We start from the raw sequence: 18027 nt of genomic DNA on the forward strand, positions 1-18027 counted from the left end.
TGACGCATGCTCTCCCTGACGTCAATTCTGCAATCGGAGAGGAAGTTCCGTCCAGCCAGGCAGCGATTGGCTGGCCCGAACTTCCTCTCCGACTGCAGAATTGACGTCGGGGAGAAGAAGACTTATCGGCTCGATTGATTAGATCGCCAAGACAAAGTGAGTCCTGGATGATCGACTCACTTTGCCTTGGTGAGCTACTGGCGCCCCTGCCTCGGGCCCCCTGTCAGCTCCGGGCCCCTGAATGCAGGACTGGTAGTACTGCCCTGATGGCGTCCCTGCGGCACACCAGGCAACATCTCGCGGCACACTAGTGTGCCGCGGAACAGTGGTTGAAAAACACTGGTCTAAGCCAGCGTGGTATGCCGCGATTTACTTAGGTGGACCTTGATGGAAGTGGGTTTTAGGTCCCCCTGAGATAAGCTCATTATGTACTGCAGGATGTCCGGTATGGGGCAGTTGTAGGGGTCTCGCTGTGTGTCTGTGCACTGGTAGCGGAACCTTCTACCCTTCAACCCATAGCGTTTTCTGGTTGAAGGTCTTCTGGCTGCCATAAGAGTGTGCTCCACGTCTTGTGGTAGGTTCATCCTCTCCTCATCCATGCGGTCAGGGCTAAGGAACACAGATCATGGTGGAGGGTAAGGTTCCCGCATTGTGTAATGAGAACTGCACTGATCGGGAGGGGGGGAGGTGGGTGAACCGCTATCCCTTGCCGGAACGGGAACCATGGTTGCAGGGGCCCGAACAGGGCAATCATGATCACCGTTGCTCTGTCCTGAAGAATCTTCTGCAGGACTTAGGGTGTGGCGGGTAGGCATATAAGAGTCCGTGGTTCCAACTCACAGACAGACCGTCGGGGCTGAGACGGCGATGGGTTGATCTCTTTGCGCAGAAGGTCGAGTATTTTGAGTTCGGTTTGGTTGCAAACAGGTCGATGCTCGGTGTGCCCCAGGTGCTGAAGATCTTCTTCATTGCCGCTGGGTTGAGACACCACTCATCGGGATCCAGCTGGTGGCTGAGTCTTTCTGCCAGGTCGTTCTGCTCCCACAGGAGGTAAGTTGCCTGGATGGGGCATTGAATGGAGTTGGAGAACTCCCACATGTGGCAAGCTTCCTTGCATAGCGAGGTTGACCCTGTCCCTCCCTGTTTATTGATATAGTGCAAGGCCACCTGGTTTTCTGTTTGGGTGAGGACTACCCTGCCTGTTTGAAGGTTTCGAGGGCATTCCCTATGGCCCTGAGCTCCAGTAGGTGGGTGGTCAGAGGTTGGGTACACTGGTCCCAGTGATGTCTGAGGTGCCCTTTCAGGGATCTCATGAGTAGTCTGGTGTGCTGCACAACAAAGACCGGAGCGTGCTGACGATGAGCTGCTGGCAGGGATGCACTGGGCCAGGGATGTCATGGCGTCGATCTGGTAGTCCCGTAGGACGGCCTTGGTCTGCGTGGTGTCGATGACTGCCAAGATGAACAATATCCCCTGGGTGGGTATCAGGTGGGATTTCAGGTAGTTGATGAGGAACCCCAGTTCTTGGAGGAGGGTTAAGATGGTTGACGGGGCTGCCAGCTGTCGAGATAAGATAGGACGCGCACCCCTTGAAGGCGAGGATGTGCCACTGCCACGCACTTTGTGAACGCTCTTGGAGCCGTTGAGAGTCCAAGGGGCAGGACCTTGTATTGGAGGCGTCTGTCTTGGCTTTAGAAGCGACGATGCCTCCTGTGGGCTGGGTGCATGGGATACTAGCCAATACTCGGGCTGTAACAGGGCCAAGACTGTACCCAGAGAGTGCATCTGGACCTTGTGTATGCACCTGTTGAGCTTGCAGAGATCCAGGAACGAGCGTTGTCCTTGTCCATGGTGACGCGGGGGTTCCTGGAGTAGAAACCCCTTGGTGATCTCCTCTGTTCATCACTGCCTCTATTGATTCTGCCGAAGCAGGTCCTCTCCTTGCTGCAGGAAAATTGGGTCGTCAGATGAAGGGTGCCCCGCCCACTCGGGGGGGGGGGGGGGGCGGGAGTGGAGACGAATTTGGAATCCCTGCTTGATGCTGAGGTCCCACTGGTCGATGGTGATCCTGGGCCAAGCCTTCGCAGACAATCTGATCCTGCTGGGCCGGAGGGTGGTCAAGGTTCTGTTTTTGTCTTGGGGAGAGGGCTGCCCTTGGATGCCCCTGCCCCTCGGGTGGTGCTTGTTTGCGTAGCAGTTATGTTACTGTTGCGAGCGCTGGGGCACAGACTGCTGCCAGTGTGGACTGGCTCAGTAGTGAGCTGGAGTCCCTATTTTATTTTATTTATTTATTTCCTCTCACTGGGCTCCTGATAAAGCTGCATCTGGAACTGGAGCGCAGCAATTCATGCGCTCAGCATTGCGCCCTCGAAGGTCTTTTTCCCCGTGGAAACCAGGGTTTTTCAGGTCCTTCCCTGACGGGAGTTGGAGGGGGGGGGGTCGTGCTGCCCTGTTTCTCCTAAGCTACCGCAATGTCCATATATGGCTGCTGCGGGTTGTCGAATCCCTGGGCTGGAAAGATCTGGTACTTCAATCCCAGTCTCCTTGATGTTGGTTGCCCTGAGGAGGGAGTCAGCCAAATCTTGTCTCTGCAGTCCAGGAGGTTCTTGTGGACTGGAATCGCCTCTGCCTGCGTGAAGTACTGGTACTGGTAGTTCAGGCCTTGTAGTACTCTGTCTTGGGTACTTGTTGTCCACCCACGTGGATCTTGAGAAAGGCTGTGAGTTTCTGGAGGGATTTGGGGTGAGTCCTCGTTTGTGGGTTTTTTTTTTTTTTTTTTTTAGTAAATATTTATTTATTTATTTTTGTGGGTGGTGACTCGGGGCGTGGCTGGAGGCTGGTGTGTAGCTTGTTCCTCCGTTGCTTGGGTGCATGGCATGCTGCTGGACCGCGCCATGTTGTTGTGCGTGGCTCCCTCTAAAGGGGGGCATTGTGGGGAATGTAGCCCACTGAGAGAGGAGTGGGTCAGCAGGAGGATTAACTGTGGCTGCTGGTCCCACCCCTGGTAGTTCGCAGGTTCATGTGCTGCTCCACTTGACTGGTTGGGTGGCTCCATGTACCCCACCGCCCTTCTCTGTCCTTCTTGAGAGGGGGGGGAGAGCCTGCAGAGAGGAGGCAGGATGCACCCCTTCATCTGTGCCAGTACTCCTGGCTGCGTTTCCCACTGTGCCTGGGGGCAGAGAAAGAGGAGTGATAATGCCTCTTGAGTGGGTTTCTCCTGCTGTACCGTACAGCGCTGCATATGCCTTTCAGTGCTATAGAAATAATGAATAGTATCATAGTCCCTCATGCTAGCTGGAAAAGCACTCTGCCTAGGTTTTATGAAGAGCAAACAGCTTTTTAGACTGAGGAGTTTCAAACCCCCACCTTTGGAGAGGCATGGTGTGACATGCCGCATCTCTGATGATATCAGCACCCTGCTGAGAAAGGCAGACTCCTCGTTCCCAACATGAGAGGGGGAGGGGGGTGCGGGTTGGGAGAGGTGTGAATTGCAGACTCTGCAGGACCCCAAGAGGGAAAGAAACATCGAGTTGTTGTTGTTTTTTTTTGAGCATGTCCTTTACAAGCTGAACTCTGGGGCAGCATGTCTCCTACTGGGGGGAGAGGTCTGCAGGTCCCCTCCAAGGGAAAGAAGCATGGGAGATTCTTTCTCCTTAAATTCAGATTGGGAGGAGGGTGGGGCAGAGCCCTCAGGGCTGCAACAGATTATCAGAGGTTTTCCCAAAAACAAGCAGATAGGACTTACCTTTGAACCCCGATCGGCTCCCTGCAGAGGCTGGCTGTACGCGGCAGCATGCAGTCTGGAGGGCGAAAGCCCCGATCTGTTGCTTGCAGAGGCTGTGGATTTACGCAGCAGCATGCGAGACTCCTATCAGCTGCCCTGCAGAGGCTGGCTGTACGTGGTAACATGCAGGGACTCCTGGAGAGATCTCTCGGTCTGGCGAGACTCCTATCGGCTGCCCTGCAGAGGCTGGCTGTAAGCAGCAACATGCAGGGACTCCAGGAGATATTTCTCTACCCCCGCTGCTGCATTCCGATGAGGATGGCTGCTGGAGGAAGATTCTCGGGCCTCACTTCTCTTCATGAAGTCTCTCAGTGCCCTCTTCCTTAGCTTGCGTGCACGTGGTGACATGTGCACACAATGCAAGCAACACGGAAACCTCGAGCGCCGGATCCAATCAGTAGGCGCACAATTCATGAGGATCCAGTGTGTTTATCCTCCTCCTGCATCCCAGTTGTTTCTTTAGATGATTCAGGCATCTTCAAGTTGATGAGTAGAAAAGTTGTAATGGAGAGCTGTAGAAAATCCGACCGATGGGAACAGGCGGAAACTAAAGACTGGGGATTAGGGGGAAGCAGGGGGAAATGGGTGGGGCTCGGGCATGCCCAGTGGGGCACTGCACGTGCTCAGAGAGAGAGAGAAAAAAAAAAATCTCTCTGAGCTATTGGAGAGCTTATCCGCAAATTGGGAGCTGTTGGGACAACACCCATATGTGGCTGACTCATCCTGCTTGTCCTAGGAGAATGTAAGTTTTAATTTTGGAGAACTTCTGGCAAGATGAGATCTAGGAACATTCCAGTCTAAAGGAATCAAAGCTGCGAAAATGCCAAATAGGATCTTAAATACACTTCAATTGAATTCTGAGATACACTGGAAGCCAATGTAATTCCTTGAGTAGAGGAGTAGAGGAATTTACTCTTACCAAAAATAAGTTTAGCTGCAGTGTTCTGAATTAATTAAAGTCGCTGCAGACTGACCTTTGAAAGACCCAAATACACTGAATTGCAGTAATCCAACCTTGACAAAATGATTGATTGAACCAATACAGAGAAGTGTTCTTGGTGAAAGAGTGCTCTCACTCTTCTCAGAGCACGGAGATTTAAAAAACACTTTTTAATAAGCTAGTTTAGTTGGTCCTTAAATGTAAGTGAAGAATCGATAAGAATACCTAATATTAACGAGGAAAACTCACACTCTACTCCTGTTGTCACTCCATGGAATTACAATATTCTATGGCTTTATTCTTTCTTCCTTTGTGATTGAATAATTTCTAACATCTTGCTTGCTTTTTTATTTGCCGTTGCAGACTGAGCTGAGCATTCCAGGGTGTTAATAACTCTTTTGATCTTTTTCCTGGGAGGTGATTCTTCCTCAGAACCAGGTGGCATCTTGTACATTTGGGATTCTTCCCTGAATCTCACTTGTCCACATTATACTTTATCTACCATTTAGGTTCTCGGTATCCCTGGTCTCTGCAATTTCTCACAAACAATTTATTTTTCTTAATATGATTTTTATTGGATTTTTAAAAAAGATACAAGCTGTAGCAATAATATGCTTTCATCCATAATATACAGTAAATTGTACAGCTGAGTAATGACAGTGAATTATACGAACCAAACATAGAATTAAACATCAAATAACAGTAAAAGTTAGTTGCAACTTATCAAATTAAAAGTATTTGGAACAAGAGAGAAAAATTTATCAAATTTGGATCATTTTTTATTATATTTGTAATTAACTAGTAAAGATAAAGATAAAAATCCTAATACTTCCGAAATAATAGTATAGTATGCCATCAGACATTAGAGTTGCTCTTCCAGTGTTGGATAATCAGTTTTAAAGCTACAGAGACTAAACAATTCTACAATGAAAGATTACATGACAAAACTAAGCATTTCCAAATAATGGATTTATTTAACAGTCTATTATTTTATAAAATCTTCATAGTTTTGGTCAACACACCAATCCAGAATCGAAAACATTGGCCTTCTTTTAATAAGCCATGGCAGAGGTCTTCACCATGGCCCAAAATACAAAACGCTCAGACACCCACAAGAATTCCATGAGCATCCAGTGCTCCAGGCCATGGCAGAAATCTCCATCGGGGCTCAGCAAAAGCAGGGGATTGTTACATTCAAAAATCATATGTTTGAGAGATCCCTTTGCACTGTTACAAGACTAGCAAAGATCATTTGGGCATAGCCCACATTTATTTAATCAGGGACTTCCTTAGACTCCTCCAGTGCAGGTGATCGAGGCACGCAGCATCCCAGACTTCAAGAACAAATGGGATACCTATGTGGGATCCCTACGAGGGTCATGCCAAGGGATAGGGTCACTAGGGTATAGACTTGAAAGAGCAGGTCAGTAGAGTGGCAGTATAATTACAATTATACTTAAGGGGGTCAGTAGACTTAAAGGGGTGGGTCAATAGAGTGGGCAGACTTGATGGGCTGTAGCCCTTATCTGCCGTCATCTTTCTATGTTTCTAAGGAAGTCCCTGATTGGCTGAGGCACCATGGGCCCCTCCCAATGGAGGAGCCCAAGGTGCCTCAGCCAATCAGTGCCTTAGGCCCCTCCCCATGCATCAGATTATGCATCGGTGCGTGGCCTAAGGCCAGTATCGCTGCAGAGGCAGGAGCAGGAGGACTTTGGGCTTCCTCCTGCTCAAGAAGATGATCATGGGAGGCCTCAGGAGCAGGAGGGACTGGCACCCCTCCTGCTCCCAACAGTTCTAAAGGTATGGGGAGGGGGTGGGCAGGGCCTGGCCAGCCGGACAGCCTACTACAGGGAGGGAGGTGGGCTGGGCCCGGCCAGGTGGTGTTTAAGATGGCAGGAGGGAGTTGGCTTCTCTCCTGCCTTGTGTTGGCGGGGCATCGGCGCGCAGAGCATTTTTTAGGGGTTTGGGGAGAGAGGCGGCACTTTGGGTGTGGGCTTTTTAAAATTTTAACCAAGCAGTTATTTTACGTTTGTAATACCTGCAAAATATCTGCCCGATTAAAATAAAAAATAATAAAAAAAGCTGTCAGAAGCCCGGACAGCAGTGACAGGAGGTTCCTTCTCCTGTCACTACTGTCAGGGTCTGCGCATGCTCCAGGATTGCTCTCTAGCGATCCGTGCTGTAGGAGGGGGGGGTGTGTGTCAACGACCATCCCCATTTGCATGCAGGACTTTTGTGAATTTGTCAGCCTGCATGCAATCAGGAACGGTTCTGAGATACAATCGGGGTTTAGTGAATCCGGGCCTATGTTTCTATAACCATAAAGCTCTATGACCTCACAATGCAGGTGGAAAGAGCCTTAACCAATAGGAAGAGGAGTTGCAAATGTTAAGAGCCTTAGCCAATAGGGAGAGGAGGAGATTGTGGATGCTGCGGATGGGCCATTTGGCCTTTATCTGCCATCATGTTTCTATAACCATAAAGCTCTATGACCTCACAATGCAGGTGTAAAGAGCCTTAGCCAATAGGAAGAGGAGGAGGAGATAGTGGATGCTGCGGATGGGCCATTTGGCCTTTATCTGCCATCATGTTTCTATAACCATAAAGCTCTATGACCTCACAATGCAGGTGTAAAGAGCCTTAGCCAATAGGAAGAGGAGGAGGAGATAGTGGATGCTGCGGATGGGCCATTTCTATGGTTGAAAGACAGAAAGCAGAGAGTAGGTTTAAATGGTCAATATTCTCAATGGAGAAGGGTAAATAGTGGGCTTCTATAATCACTCAAAACCCCTTTTCACAGCTCAAATTATATCAATTCAAAAACAAGCTATGGATGTGTCTATTGAATCAAACAGGTACAGGTACTCCTGCTTGGCGCTGATTGGCTTCCTGAATGGCTGTGGCGAGTCTCGTGAGAATTCGCAGGAGCCATTCAGGAAGCTGCTCAGTGCTGAGCTCGGTACTGCTGAAGCCAGAGCTCACGGCAGTGACCGACCGGTTTAGCAGCATGGCAGGAGCGCAGAAAAGCTCACTCCTGCCTGCTACACCTCTGGACCACCAGGGATTCCAGGTAGGCGGCAGAGAGGAGGTACAATGGACAGGGCAGGGAGTGGGAAATGGTGCCGGACCTGGTGGCCTGGCGGAGGCCTGCGATATTTGGGGGGGAGGTGGCTGGGCGCTGGCCTGAATTTAAACCGAGACCCCCCAATTTTTGGCCCCTAAATCTCTGTTTATATTTGAGTATTTATGGTATTTACTTAGCTTAATTGGAAATTTCTCATGCCTCTGCTTGACCTCCATGTTTCCTTTACAATGTGGCTTCCTTCCATTTCTTTGAATCTGCAGCTGGCTGTTTAAAATGCATTTGTTTTTGTCTCTTATTGTTTTGTATTGTACAAACTAGGGCTTTCACTCTTTCTCTCGCCCCTTTGCTGATTTCGCATCATAATTACTGCTCCGTCTTCAGAATAGCGGTCTGCTGGGATTTTGGAATTTATCAACATATAATACCATTATTCAAAACATTTATGCATATAATCAGTATGTGAATATTAACAGCTGCTTTATGGAGAATTGGGCCCTATGTTTTCTGATTACCCTCCCCCCCCCTGAGTGTTAAAAAATGATTCCTTGAAAGTACCAGAGTGCAGAGCAACAAAGAATCAAAGGGTAAGAAGCGGTGGAAGGTTTTGTTATGAGGAGGGCTGGAAAGCTGATCTGCTGTTTTGGACTTTTCTTTGTTTTACACTCAGGGACCTAAAAAATCATGGATTTCTTCTGCAAGGCTGCGCCTCCATTTCCAGGGAGTGTATGGAGAAAAGCATTCCTTACAAATACTGTATTATAAGGGACAAGAAAGTGGATTATGAGTATATCTACAAACCCGATGTCGCAGAAGGGATTCATGTGGACCGCTGTTTGTTCATAAAGTCCAAATTGCTTGTTGATAAAGGTAAGAGGTGCTTGCTATAATCGGCACAGGCTTACGGATGGGGTTTGACATGTGGGGTGGGTTTAATTTCATTTTAAATTGCCTCGCAATATATGCAGTGACAGAGTTGGATGTAGCTGTTCCTGAGGCATAGTTTTTATAGTGCTAGCGTGGGGTAGAGTTGTATATAATATTAATAATATTCTGTACATTCGACGGTTTACAGAGTAAACACACACATTGACACCTGCTGGTGACATTTACACGTTACAGGGATGGGCTCTGGGAACCTATTTCATAGAAGCACATAGGCATCTGTCTTGCATAGATGTTGGGCAAATGGCGGTGAATAGTGTAAAGAATTTTCCCTCTGTAAACCATGAGTTATATGTGACAATGGTTGTTAAGAAGTTTTTCCACATGTACCAGTGGCAAATAATTAGCCCCACAAGTGGGTATTATCCTGATGGTGCCAGACCAGATCGTCTCTCCCATAGCCCAGCAAAGTCTAGACCAGGGGTTCATAACCTGGGGTCCATGGATGTGTTTCAGGGGGTATGTGAGGGTTAGATAAAATAACATTTATATTCACTATACAGCCCAGTGGGTTGTTGGTTTTTTTGGGAGGGGGGGTTGTTTTAGATTTTTTTTTTTTTTTTTACTTTAAAATTTATTCCATTGTGTATGACAATCCAAAGCTCGATAAATAAAGTACATTATATTCATTGCATGCAAACTTGTGTTTATGTGAATATTTCTGGGGAAGGGGGTCTATAGCTTTCATCAGATTCTTAAAGGGGTCCGTGACTCAAAAAAAGAAAAGACCAACTGGGCATTCACGAGTGACCAAAGCCCCTCCTGTTCTCATTCTGAAACACTACAGCCTGCCTTCAGCCTCTCTAGGGTCCCAGACACCTCCCAGCATTTAAAGAGCCTTTTCAAGAAGCCAATAATGGGATGTTTTTGTCGTCATGAAATCCTAGGCCTCGGATCCAGCACCCATGGGTCTTCATGCTCTCAAATAGGAGTGATTGCCAGATCTCCCCAGCACAGTTTTCAAAGAGATTTACCAAAGTCTGTTGCAGACTTCCTAAAACAATTCCTGCATGTAAGCATCAGCAAGGGTATAGTTTGTTTAAATTGATTTGAGTCCAGTTATCCGCCGTTCTGAGCAGATTACAGATCAAACATAGGAATAAGTTACTTCATAATACAACTTACAATAACAAAGGATTATACAAAGCAAAAATGTAAAATAACACCATTATCTCAACAATTTTATATTGAAAATTAATTTAAATCAAAACACCGAGTTAAGAATTGCAACTCATAAGAACATAAGAAGTGCCATCTCCGGATCAGACCTACAGTCCATCAAGTCCGGCAATCCGCACACGCAGAGGCCCTCCCAGGTGTACACCTGGCATAATTTGTAGTCAACCTAAAACTAGTCACCCCAGCAGTATACAATATTATCATAAGGGTTAATCTAGAATACCGCTAATACCAGACAATACACATCAGTATTGTTAGCCCGACAGACTTGAAGGACTATGGCCTCAGAATCGGAGCCTACGCACAGCAGTGAAAATCAGAGACTGAGGATAATCCGCGTAGTACTACAGCTCCTGCTCCAATCATTGGCCGATGTATATATTTTTTAAAATAATTTTTCTAAAGCATTTCAATAAAGCTAAACCCTATACCCCGAACTTTAGAAACTTTTCCAGGGATACTGTGTATGTGTAAAAGCCAGGATTTGAAAAAATAGACCAGAAAGACTTATCTTGTTACTGATTTGTCTTTAAAAATAGATTTGGTCACTAGTGTCTGTTTGCCGACGCGGCCAGCGTTTCGTGGGAATTTTAAACATCCGCTGCGTCAGGGCCACCAGGACATTCAAAATCACAGGCCGAGTGGTCAAAATTTGTGACCGAGTGAACTGAACGAGCCTGTGATTTTGAATGTCCTGGTGGCCCTGACGCAGCGGATGTTTAAAATTCCCACGAAACGCTGGCCGCGTCGGCAAACAGACACTAGTGACCAAATCTATTTTTAAAGACAAATCAGTAACAAGATAAGTCTTTCTGGTCTATTTTTTCAAATCCTGGCTTTTACACATACACAGTATCCCTGGAAAAGTTTCTAAAGTTCGGGGTATAGGGTTTAGCTTTATTGAAATGCTTTAGAAAAATTATTTTAAAAAATATATACATCGGCCAATGATTGGAGCAGGAGCTGTAGTACTACGCGGATTATCCTCAGTCTCTGATTTTCACTGCTGTGCGTAGGCTCCGATTCTGAGGCCATAGTCCTTCAAGTCTGTCGGGCTAACAATACTGATGTGTATTGTCTGGTATTAGCGATATTCTAGATTAACCCTTATGATAATTTGTAGTCACACATATCCTTCTATGCCCCTCATAAGGAGATGTGCATCTAGTTTGCTTTCTAGGACGGTCGATTCCGCAATAATCTCGTTGGGGAGAGCATTCCAGGTGTCCACCACTCTGCGTGAAGCAGAACTTCCTGATATTCGTCCTGAACTTGTCCCCCCTCAGCTTCATTCCGTGTCCTCTTGTTCGTGTCAAATTGGACAATGTAAATAGTTTTTTCTGCTCTATTTTGTCGATTCCTTTCAGTATTTTGAAGGTCTCGATCATATCCCCTCGCAGGCTCCTCTTCTCAAGGGAGAACAATTCCAGTCTCATAAGTCGATCCTCGTATTCCAGTTTCTCCATACCCATTACTAGCTTTGTTGCTCGCCTCTGCACCCTCTCCAGCAGTTTTATATCCTTCTTTAGGTTGGGAGACCAGTGTTGGACGCAGTATTTCAAGTGGGGTCTGACCATTGCTCTATAAAGCGGCATTATGACCCTCTCCGATCTACTCATGATTCCCTTCTTTATCATGCCCAACATTCTATTTGCTTTCTTTGCTGCCACCGCACATTGTGCTGACGGCTTCAGGGTCCTCTCTATCAGTACTCCAGGTCCTTTTCTTGTTCACTCTTACCCAGAGTTGCACCTGACATTCTATACTCGTGTTCCTTATTCTTACTGCCTAAATGCATTACTTTGCATTTCTCCACGTTGAACATCTGCCATTTCTCTGCCCATTCTCTAACTGATACAAGTCGCTGTGGAGTTCCTCGCTATCTTCCTGTGATCTGATTGCCCGGCATAGCTTTGTGTCGTCTGCAAACTTGATGATCTCACTGGATGTTCCTTCTTCCAGGTCATTGATACAAATATTAAATAGGATCGGCCCAAGAACCGAGCCCTGGGGTACACCACTAGTCACTTTCTCCCAGTCGGAGAACTTCCCATTTATGCCTACTCTCTGCTTTCTATTTTCCAGCCATTTGCCTATCCACCTTTGTATATCTCCCTCTATTCCATGGCTTTGTAGTTTCCTGAGAAGTCTTTTGTGTGGAACTTTGTCGAATGCTTTCTGGAAGTCCAAGTATATTATGTCCACCGGCTTCCCACTATCAATTTGTTCGTTCACAGTCTCAAAAAATTGAAGTAAATTCGTTAAACATGATTTCCCTTTCCTGAAGCCATGTTGACTAGGTTTCATCAAGTCGTATGTATTCAAGTGCCGGACTATGCTATCCTTGATGAGTGCTTCAACCATCTTTCCAGGGACAGACGTAAGGCTCACAGGTCTGTAGTTGCCCAGTTCTCCTCTTGATCCTTTTTTGAAAATTGGCGTGACATTCGCTATCTTCCAGTCGTCCGGTATCTGTCCAGTTCTGATTGTCAGGTTGGCAAGTTTTTGCAATAACTCTCCGGATTTCAACCTTCAATTCCTTTAAGACTCTCGGGTGAATTCCATCCGGTCCAGGGGATTTGTCATTTAAGTTTGTCGATCTGGTAGTATATCTGGTCCAAGTCCACTTCAACTGTGGTGAGGCTGTCTTCTATTACTCCTCTAAACACTTTCACTGCTTCTGGTATTGTTGCAGTGTCCTCTTTCGTAAAGACAGATGCAAAGAAGGAATTTAGTTTGTCTGCAATTTGTTTATCTTCCTTGATGTACCCCTTTCTTCCCTGGTCGTCCAGGGGTCCCACTGCCTCTTTTGCGGGTTTTTTCCCTTTCACGTATCTAAAGAAGGGCTTGAAGTTTTTGACCTCTTGCGCTATTTTTTCCTCATAATCCTTTTTGGCATCCCTCACCACCTTGTGACATTTCTTATGATCATCTTTATGTTTATTCCAAGCTTCGATTGTTTTCATGTGTTTCCATTTTTTTGAAAGAGTCCTTTTCTTTTATGGCTTCCTTCACCTGTCTGGTAAGCCATGCCAGTTCTCCTTTGCCTTTTGTTCTCCGTTCTTTGGCAATCCGTGGAAAGTAGAGATTTTGTGCTTCTGTGATAGTATTTTTCAGTAGGGCCCATGCCTGGTCTACCATTTCAAGTTTGTCCACCTTTTTCTTGAGTCGTTGTTCTACCATGGCTCTCATGCGATCATATTTACCCTTTTTAAAGTTTAAGGTTGTGGTTAAGGTTTTGGTACGTTTCCCTTTCCCAATGTCAAGTTTAAAGTTGATCACATTGTGATCGCTCGTCCCCAGCGGGACCGTGACTTCTACTTCTTTTGTCGGTCCCATGAGGCCATTTAGGACCAAGTCGGCGTTGCCTCTTGTCGGCTCTTTTACCATTTGTTCCAGGAAGCAATCCCCTAGCGCCTCCAGGAACTTTGCCTCCTTGCCGCAGTTGGAGGTTCCTAGTTTCCAGTCTATCCCCGGGAAATTGAAGTCTCCCAATATTATTACATTGCCTGTCTTGCATTCTTGTTTGATTTCCTCTATCATTTCCGAGTCAGTTTCCTCCGCCTGTCCTGGGGGACGATAGTAAAGGCCAATTTTGTGTCTGCGCCATTTTGACTAGGAATCTTGATCCAGAGGTTATTTCAGCTTCTCTTTCATTTCCGTCATAGCCACTCCAACAGATTCTACTTCCTGAACATATAGGGCAATAGCTCCACCTTTCTGCCCTACTCGATCTCTTCTGTATAGCTTGTATCCTTGTAGTACTGTCCCAATTGTTTTCTTCATTCCACCATGTTTCTGTTATGCCAATGATTTCCAATTTATCATGTCTTGCTATTGTCTCTAGTTCCCCCATTTTGTTTCCTAGACTTCTAGCATTCGTATACACACATTTGAGTTCTCTTCGTGTTACCTTTTTGGACTTTCTACTCTTGGCTGTCCCTACTGTTTCTTTCACGGTGTCCTTTACCGCTCCTGGTGTTGTCTCCCTTGTTTGCTGTGTGGTCGTTCCCTCCTGTGTCCGAGTTGTCCCTTCCTGCCTTATCTCCCTTATTTGCTGTGAGGTCGTCCCCTCCTGTGTATGAGTAGTAGCCCTTGGTTTCTTCGTCGGGGCATCATGTCGTCCGTGCCATCGACTGGTGGTCGACTGTCGGCTTTCCAGGAACAAGAAGAAATGGTAATAATATTATTTAATAGTAGAGATGCAGATTAAATAAAAACTGGGAGGAGAATTAAATCTGAGATCAGAGATGGAGGCTGACCGAGTTTTGGTTCCATCTTTTGTGCTGAAAATGGCCTAAAATCTACGTTCAGCTTTGTTTCAGTTTTGGCCATAAATGCCAAATCATGTACAGCTGAACTGAAACATTTTGTCCTGTACCATGTAGTTCTCCTCCTCTCTCTACTCCACATGATCCTCAAGTCACTCCAGTCCCAAAATGGCTGCCAGGACCTCAGTGCCAATCTTGCAAGACTGGCACAGAAAGTCGTGGCAACTCTTTTGACTGTGCTCCTGCCCTCTAAGACACTAGACCAGGGTGATTCCGTAGGTCCAAGGGAAGGGGTTGTGGATGGTTTTGGGAGGGAGGTGGCTTCTTTGTTTCTGGAGGATGGGGGAGAGAAAGGAAGTTGATTTGCTTTGGTTCTGGGAGTGGAGGGAGGGATGGATTGGGGGGGCTGTTTGCTTTCGGGTACTGGCCATTTTCAGAGTGGCAAATTTCAGTCATAGATTTGGTTTTACTCACCCTCTAATCAAAGATACAACCCACAGCAAGACATGTACTGGGTTTGTTGCAGTTTTCCGGCTCTTGCTGCATCTGGCAATGTGGAGCCGAAGTTTCATCTATCGTTCTGTGGCTTTCTTCAGGGTATGCTGGGAAGTCTGTAGTTTTTGTATTTATATAGAGAAGTGGGTCCTCAAAACTAATTGGTTGGGGCTTAAGGTGAATGAGGCAGGAAAGTCCATTGGTCACTAATTTGAATTTTGGTGGGAAAGTCCGTTGGTCATAAATTTTGAATTTTGGCAGGAAAATCTGTTGGTCTCTTCTCGCCCCCCCCCCCCCCCCAATTGAATGCTAAATTCTCTGAGGCAAGAAAGACTGTTGGTCTTTAAACTAATGAGTCACCTTGAACCCCAGCCAATTGGGTTTGAAGACCTACTATATGTCAAGACAAACTTCAGATCTCACAGTACACTGTGAAGAAATATCGGTTCTACCCAACCAGATTCAGAACAACCTGGAAAATTGCAACAAGCCTGATGCCAGCCGCAGAAGCTTAAGAGAACATGTACTGGGTTATCTTGGGCTTTCCCTATTGTGTCCCAGAAGAGGATTTGCTCTGCTCACATGCCTGGTCTTCAGAAGCCACTCGCCTTTTTGACTTTAGGTTGTCAGAAAGAGGTAACTGGTCCCGAAGAGACTGTGTATTATCCCAGGACAAGCAGGCAGCATATTCTCACATGTGGGTGACGTCATCTACGGAGCCCCAGCGCGGACAGCTTTTCAAGCAAACTTGATTGAAGTTTCAAGTTTGCTACACTGCACCACGCATGTGCATGCCTTCTTGCCCACTAGAGGGCGCATCCCACCTCGTGGTCCTCAGTTCAGTTTTTTCTGCGGAGCCAGAAGCCCTGTGGAAATTGAGCTCTGCTCTTTTTTGCCTTCTGTCGCCGCGTCCGGTGAATTTTGATCGGTCGCTGTGCTGTACTTCGTTGGTTTTTGTTGTTTTGATTGTTCGTATACAAAAAAAAAAAAAGGTTTATTTTCGTTCAGCTCCGGGGGCTCCCGTGAGCCGCGGCCGAGGCCGACCTTGCTTTCGGCCGGGTCGATTTTTCATGTCCCGTCCCTTGACGGGTTTCAAGAAGTGCACCCGGTGTGAGCGGTTACTTTCCATTACCGACCCACACCGGTGGTGCTTGCTCTGCTTAGGACCCAAGCATCCGACTGACTCTTGCGATCGGTGCTCCACCTTTCAGGCCAGAGTGCTCCGCCGACGCCGTGCCAGGATGGCGGAGCTCTTCGTGGTCGACTCCGCGCTGGGGAAGGCCTCGACGTCGGCCTCGGCTTCGGCCCCGGCCTTGACCTCGGCCTCGGGATCCTCGGCTTCGCCGCGTCCTTCGACATCGAAGCCTACGCCTCCGACGAAACCTGCCTCGGGTAAGTCCTCTCTTCCATCCCCGACTCCAGGGTCGACGAAGAAGCCATCTTCGGGCTCCTCGACGGCGGGTGGGTCGTCCTCGGCCCCGCCGAGAACTATGGCCACTAATGCCCCGAGGGAATACTCGAGACCGAGGTCGCCCTCCAGGGAGCACCCTCCGGCCTCGGACCTGCCTACCATGGTGGGGATCCTGGCGTTCCAAGACTTGCTCCGAGCATTGATTGCCTCGGAGCTGTCTGGAGCCCTCGAGCACTTGCAGCAGGCTTCGGCCTCGACAGCTTCGGCCTCGAGGGCCCCGACCTCGGCGGCCTCGGTCTCGGCGGCCTCGGTCTCGACTCCCTCGGCCTCGGGTACCGGGACGGCACCGACCTCGGCCCCAACCTTACCCTCGACTTCGGCCTCGGGGGCCCCGCCTGAGAGTAGCGTTAGGCCCCGTGACAAGGTGCGCAGGGTGAGGCGGATCTCCTCCTCCTCTTCCTCGAGGTCCTCCCGGGACTCTTCGCCCTCGGGTCGGCCTCGGGCGAGGCGTCGTCCGAGGAAGCCTAAGCGTTCGCGTGGTTCTCCTCGATGACGTGGTCGCTCCTCGCCACTCGGGGGCGAGGCTTTGCGGGTCTCGGAGCTCCGCCTCGATAATCCGAGGCTGCTCCGTTCCCCAGCGAGAGGGGGTTCGCGTGACTCCTCGCCAAAGAGGAGGGGGCGTGCCTCGGTGCCTCGGACCCCTGGGACCTCTCCCAGGGGTTCTTCGAGACGTAGACGTTCCCCGAGCCCCTCGAGGCCATTGGATCTGGCCTCTTGGGAATCCGGGTCCGGTAGGGAACCACGCTATTCCCACGAGGCTTCCCCCTTCTGTTCGGCGGGGAGGTCGAGAACCCCCTCGCCGCCCGCCAGACCGTCCTCTTTTTCCATTTTCGTGCAGGACATGGCGCGTGCCTTGGGTCTAGACCTCATGGCTGGATCTCAATACACCAAGGAGTTCCTCGAGGAGCAGGACCTTCCCACTCCCCCGAGGGAAACTCCCCGACTCCCCTTGAATAAGGTCCTTCATCAGACCTTCCTTAAGAACCTGACTTCACCTCTTACAGTCACAGCGGTGCCGTCTAAGATGGAGTCAAAGTACAGGACTATCCCACCCAAGGGATTCGATAAGGCTCAACTCTCCCACCAGTCTTTGCTGGTTGAGTCGGCGCTGAAAAAGTCACAACCCTCCAGAGTTTCTGCGGCGGTCCCGCCCGGCAGGGAGGGTCGGACCCTGGACAAGTTTGGTCGTCGCCTCTATTCGAATTCCCTTATGGCAACCAGGGTGCTCAATTATGCCTTTACATTCTCATCCTACTTACATGGCATGGTGAAGGACCTCCCTCAGTATCACGACGATCTACCAGATTCCCGTAGGGAAGGATTCGCCAGGTTTATGTCCAACCTGTCTCAACTGCGCCTGTACCTGTTTCACGCTGTGTACGACGCGTTTGAGCTGGTGTCGAGGGTGTCTGCATTTGCTGTAGCTATGCGCCGACTAGCGTGGCTACGCACCCTCGATATGGATCCAAACCTGCAGGAACGCCTAGCGGATTTACCTTGCGTGGGGTCCGAGTTATTTGATGAGTCCCTAGAGGCGGCGACCAAACGGTTGTCGGAGCAGGAGCGCTCGTTGGCCTCGCTGGTCCGTCCGAAACCTCGGGCCACGCCGCAGAAACCCTTCCGCCCTCCTCCGAGGCGTTACCCTCAGAAGTCGACGCCGGCCTTTTCTAGGCCTCCGCCACGGCGTCCACCTCAACAGGGCAGAGGGGGACAAATGAAACCTCCGGCGCAGGGTCCCTCCAAACCTGAGCCATCTTTTTGACGGGCGATGCGGATGGGGCCGGCCCTCCTCCGCCATCGCGCCGGACCCCCTTCCCATAGGGGGTCGACTCCGGTCCTTTTATGCGGCTTGGACCGAGA

At 48.7% G+C, this 18027-nt stretch overlaps 1 protein-coding gene across 1 annotated transcript in view; it reads left to right on the top strand.

Annotated features, from left to right (window-relative positions):
* The window catches only part of RNF213 (ring finger protein 213), a 194263-nt gene that overhangs the window by 18945 nt on the left and 157291 nt on the right, over positions 1 to 18027 (top strand). Inside the window, 1 exon segment of the mRNA XM_033962240.1 lies at positions 8477 to 8676. Coding sequence (XP_033818131.1) covers positions 8477 to 8676 — 200 coding nt within the window.

Source organism: Geotrypetes seraphini, chromosome 10 (assembly GCF_902459505.1).
Source record: "Geotrypetes seraphini chromosome 10, aGeoSer1.1, whole genome shotgun sequence".
NCBI classification, from domain to species: Eukaryota; Metazoa; Chordata; class Amphibia; order Gymnophiona; family Dermophiidae; genus Geotrypetes; species Geotrypetes seraphini.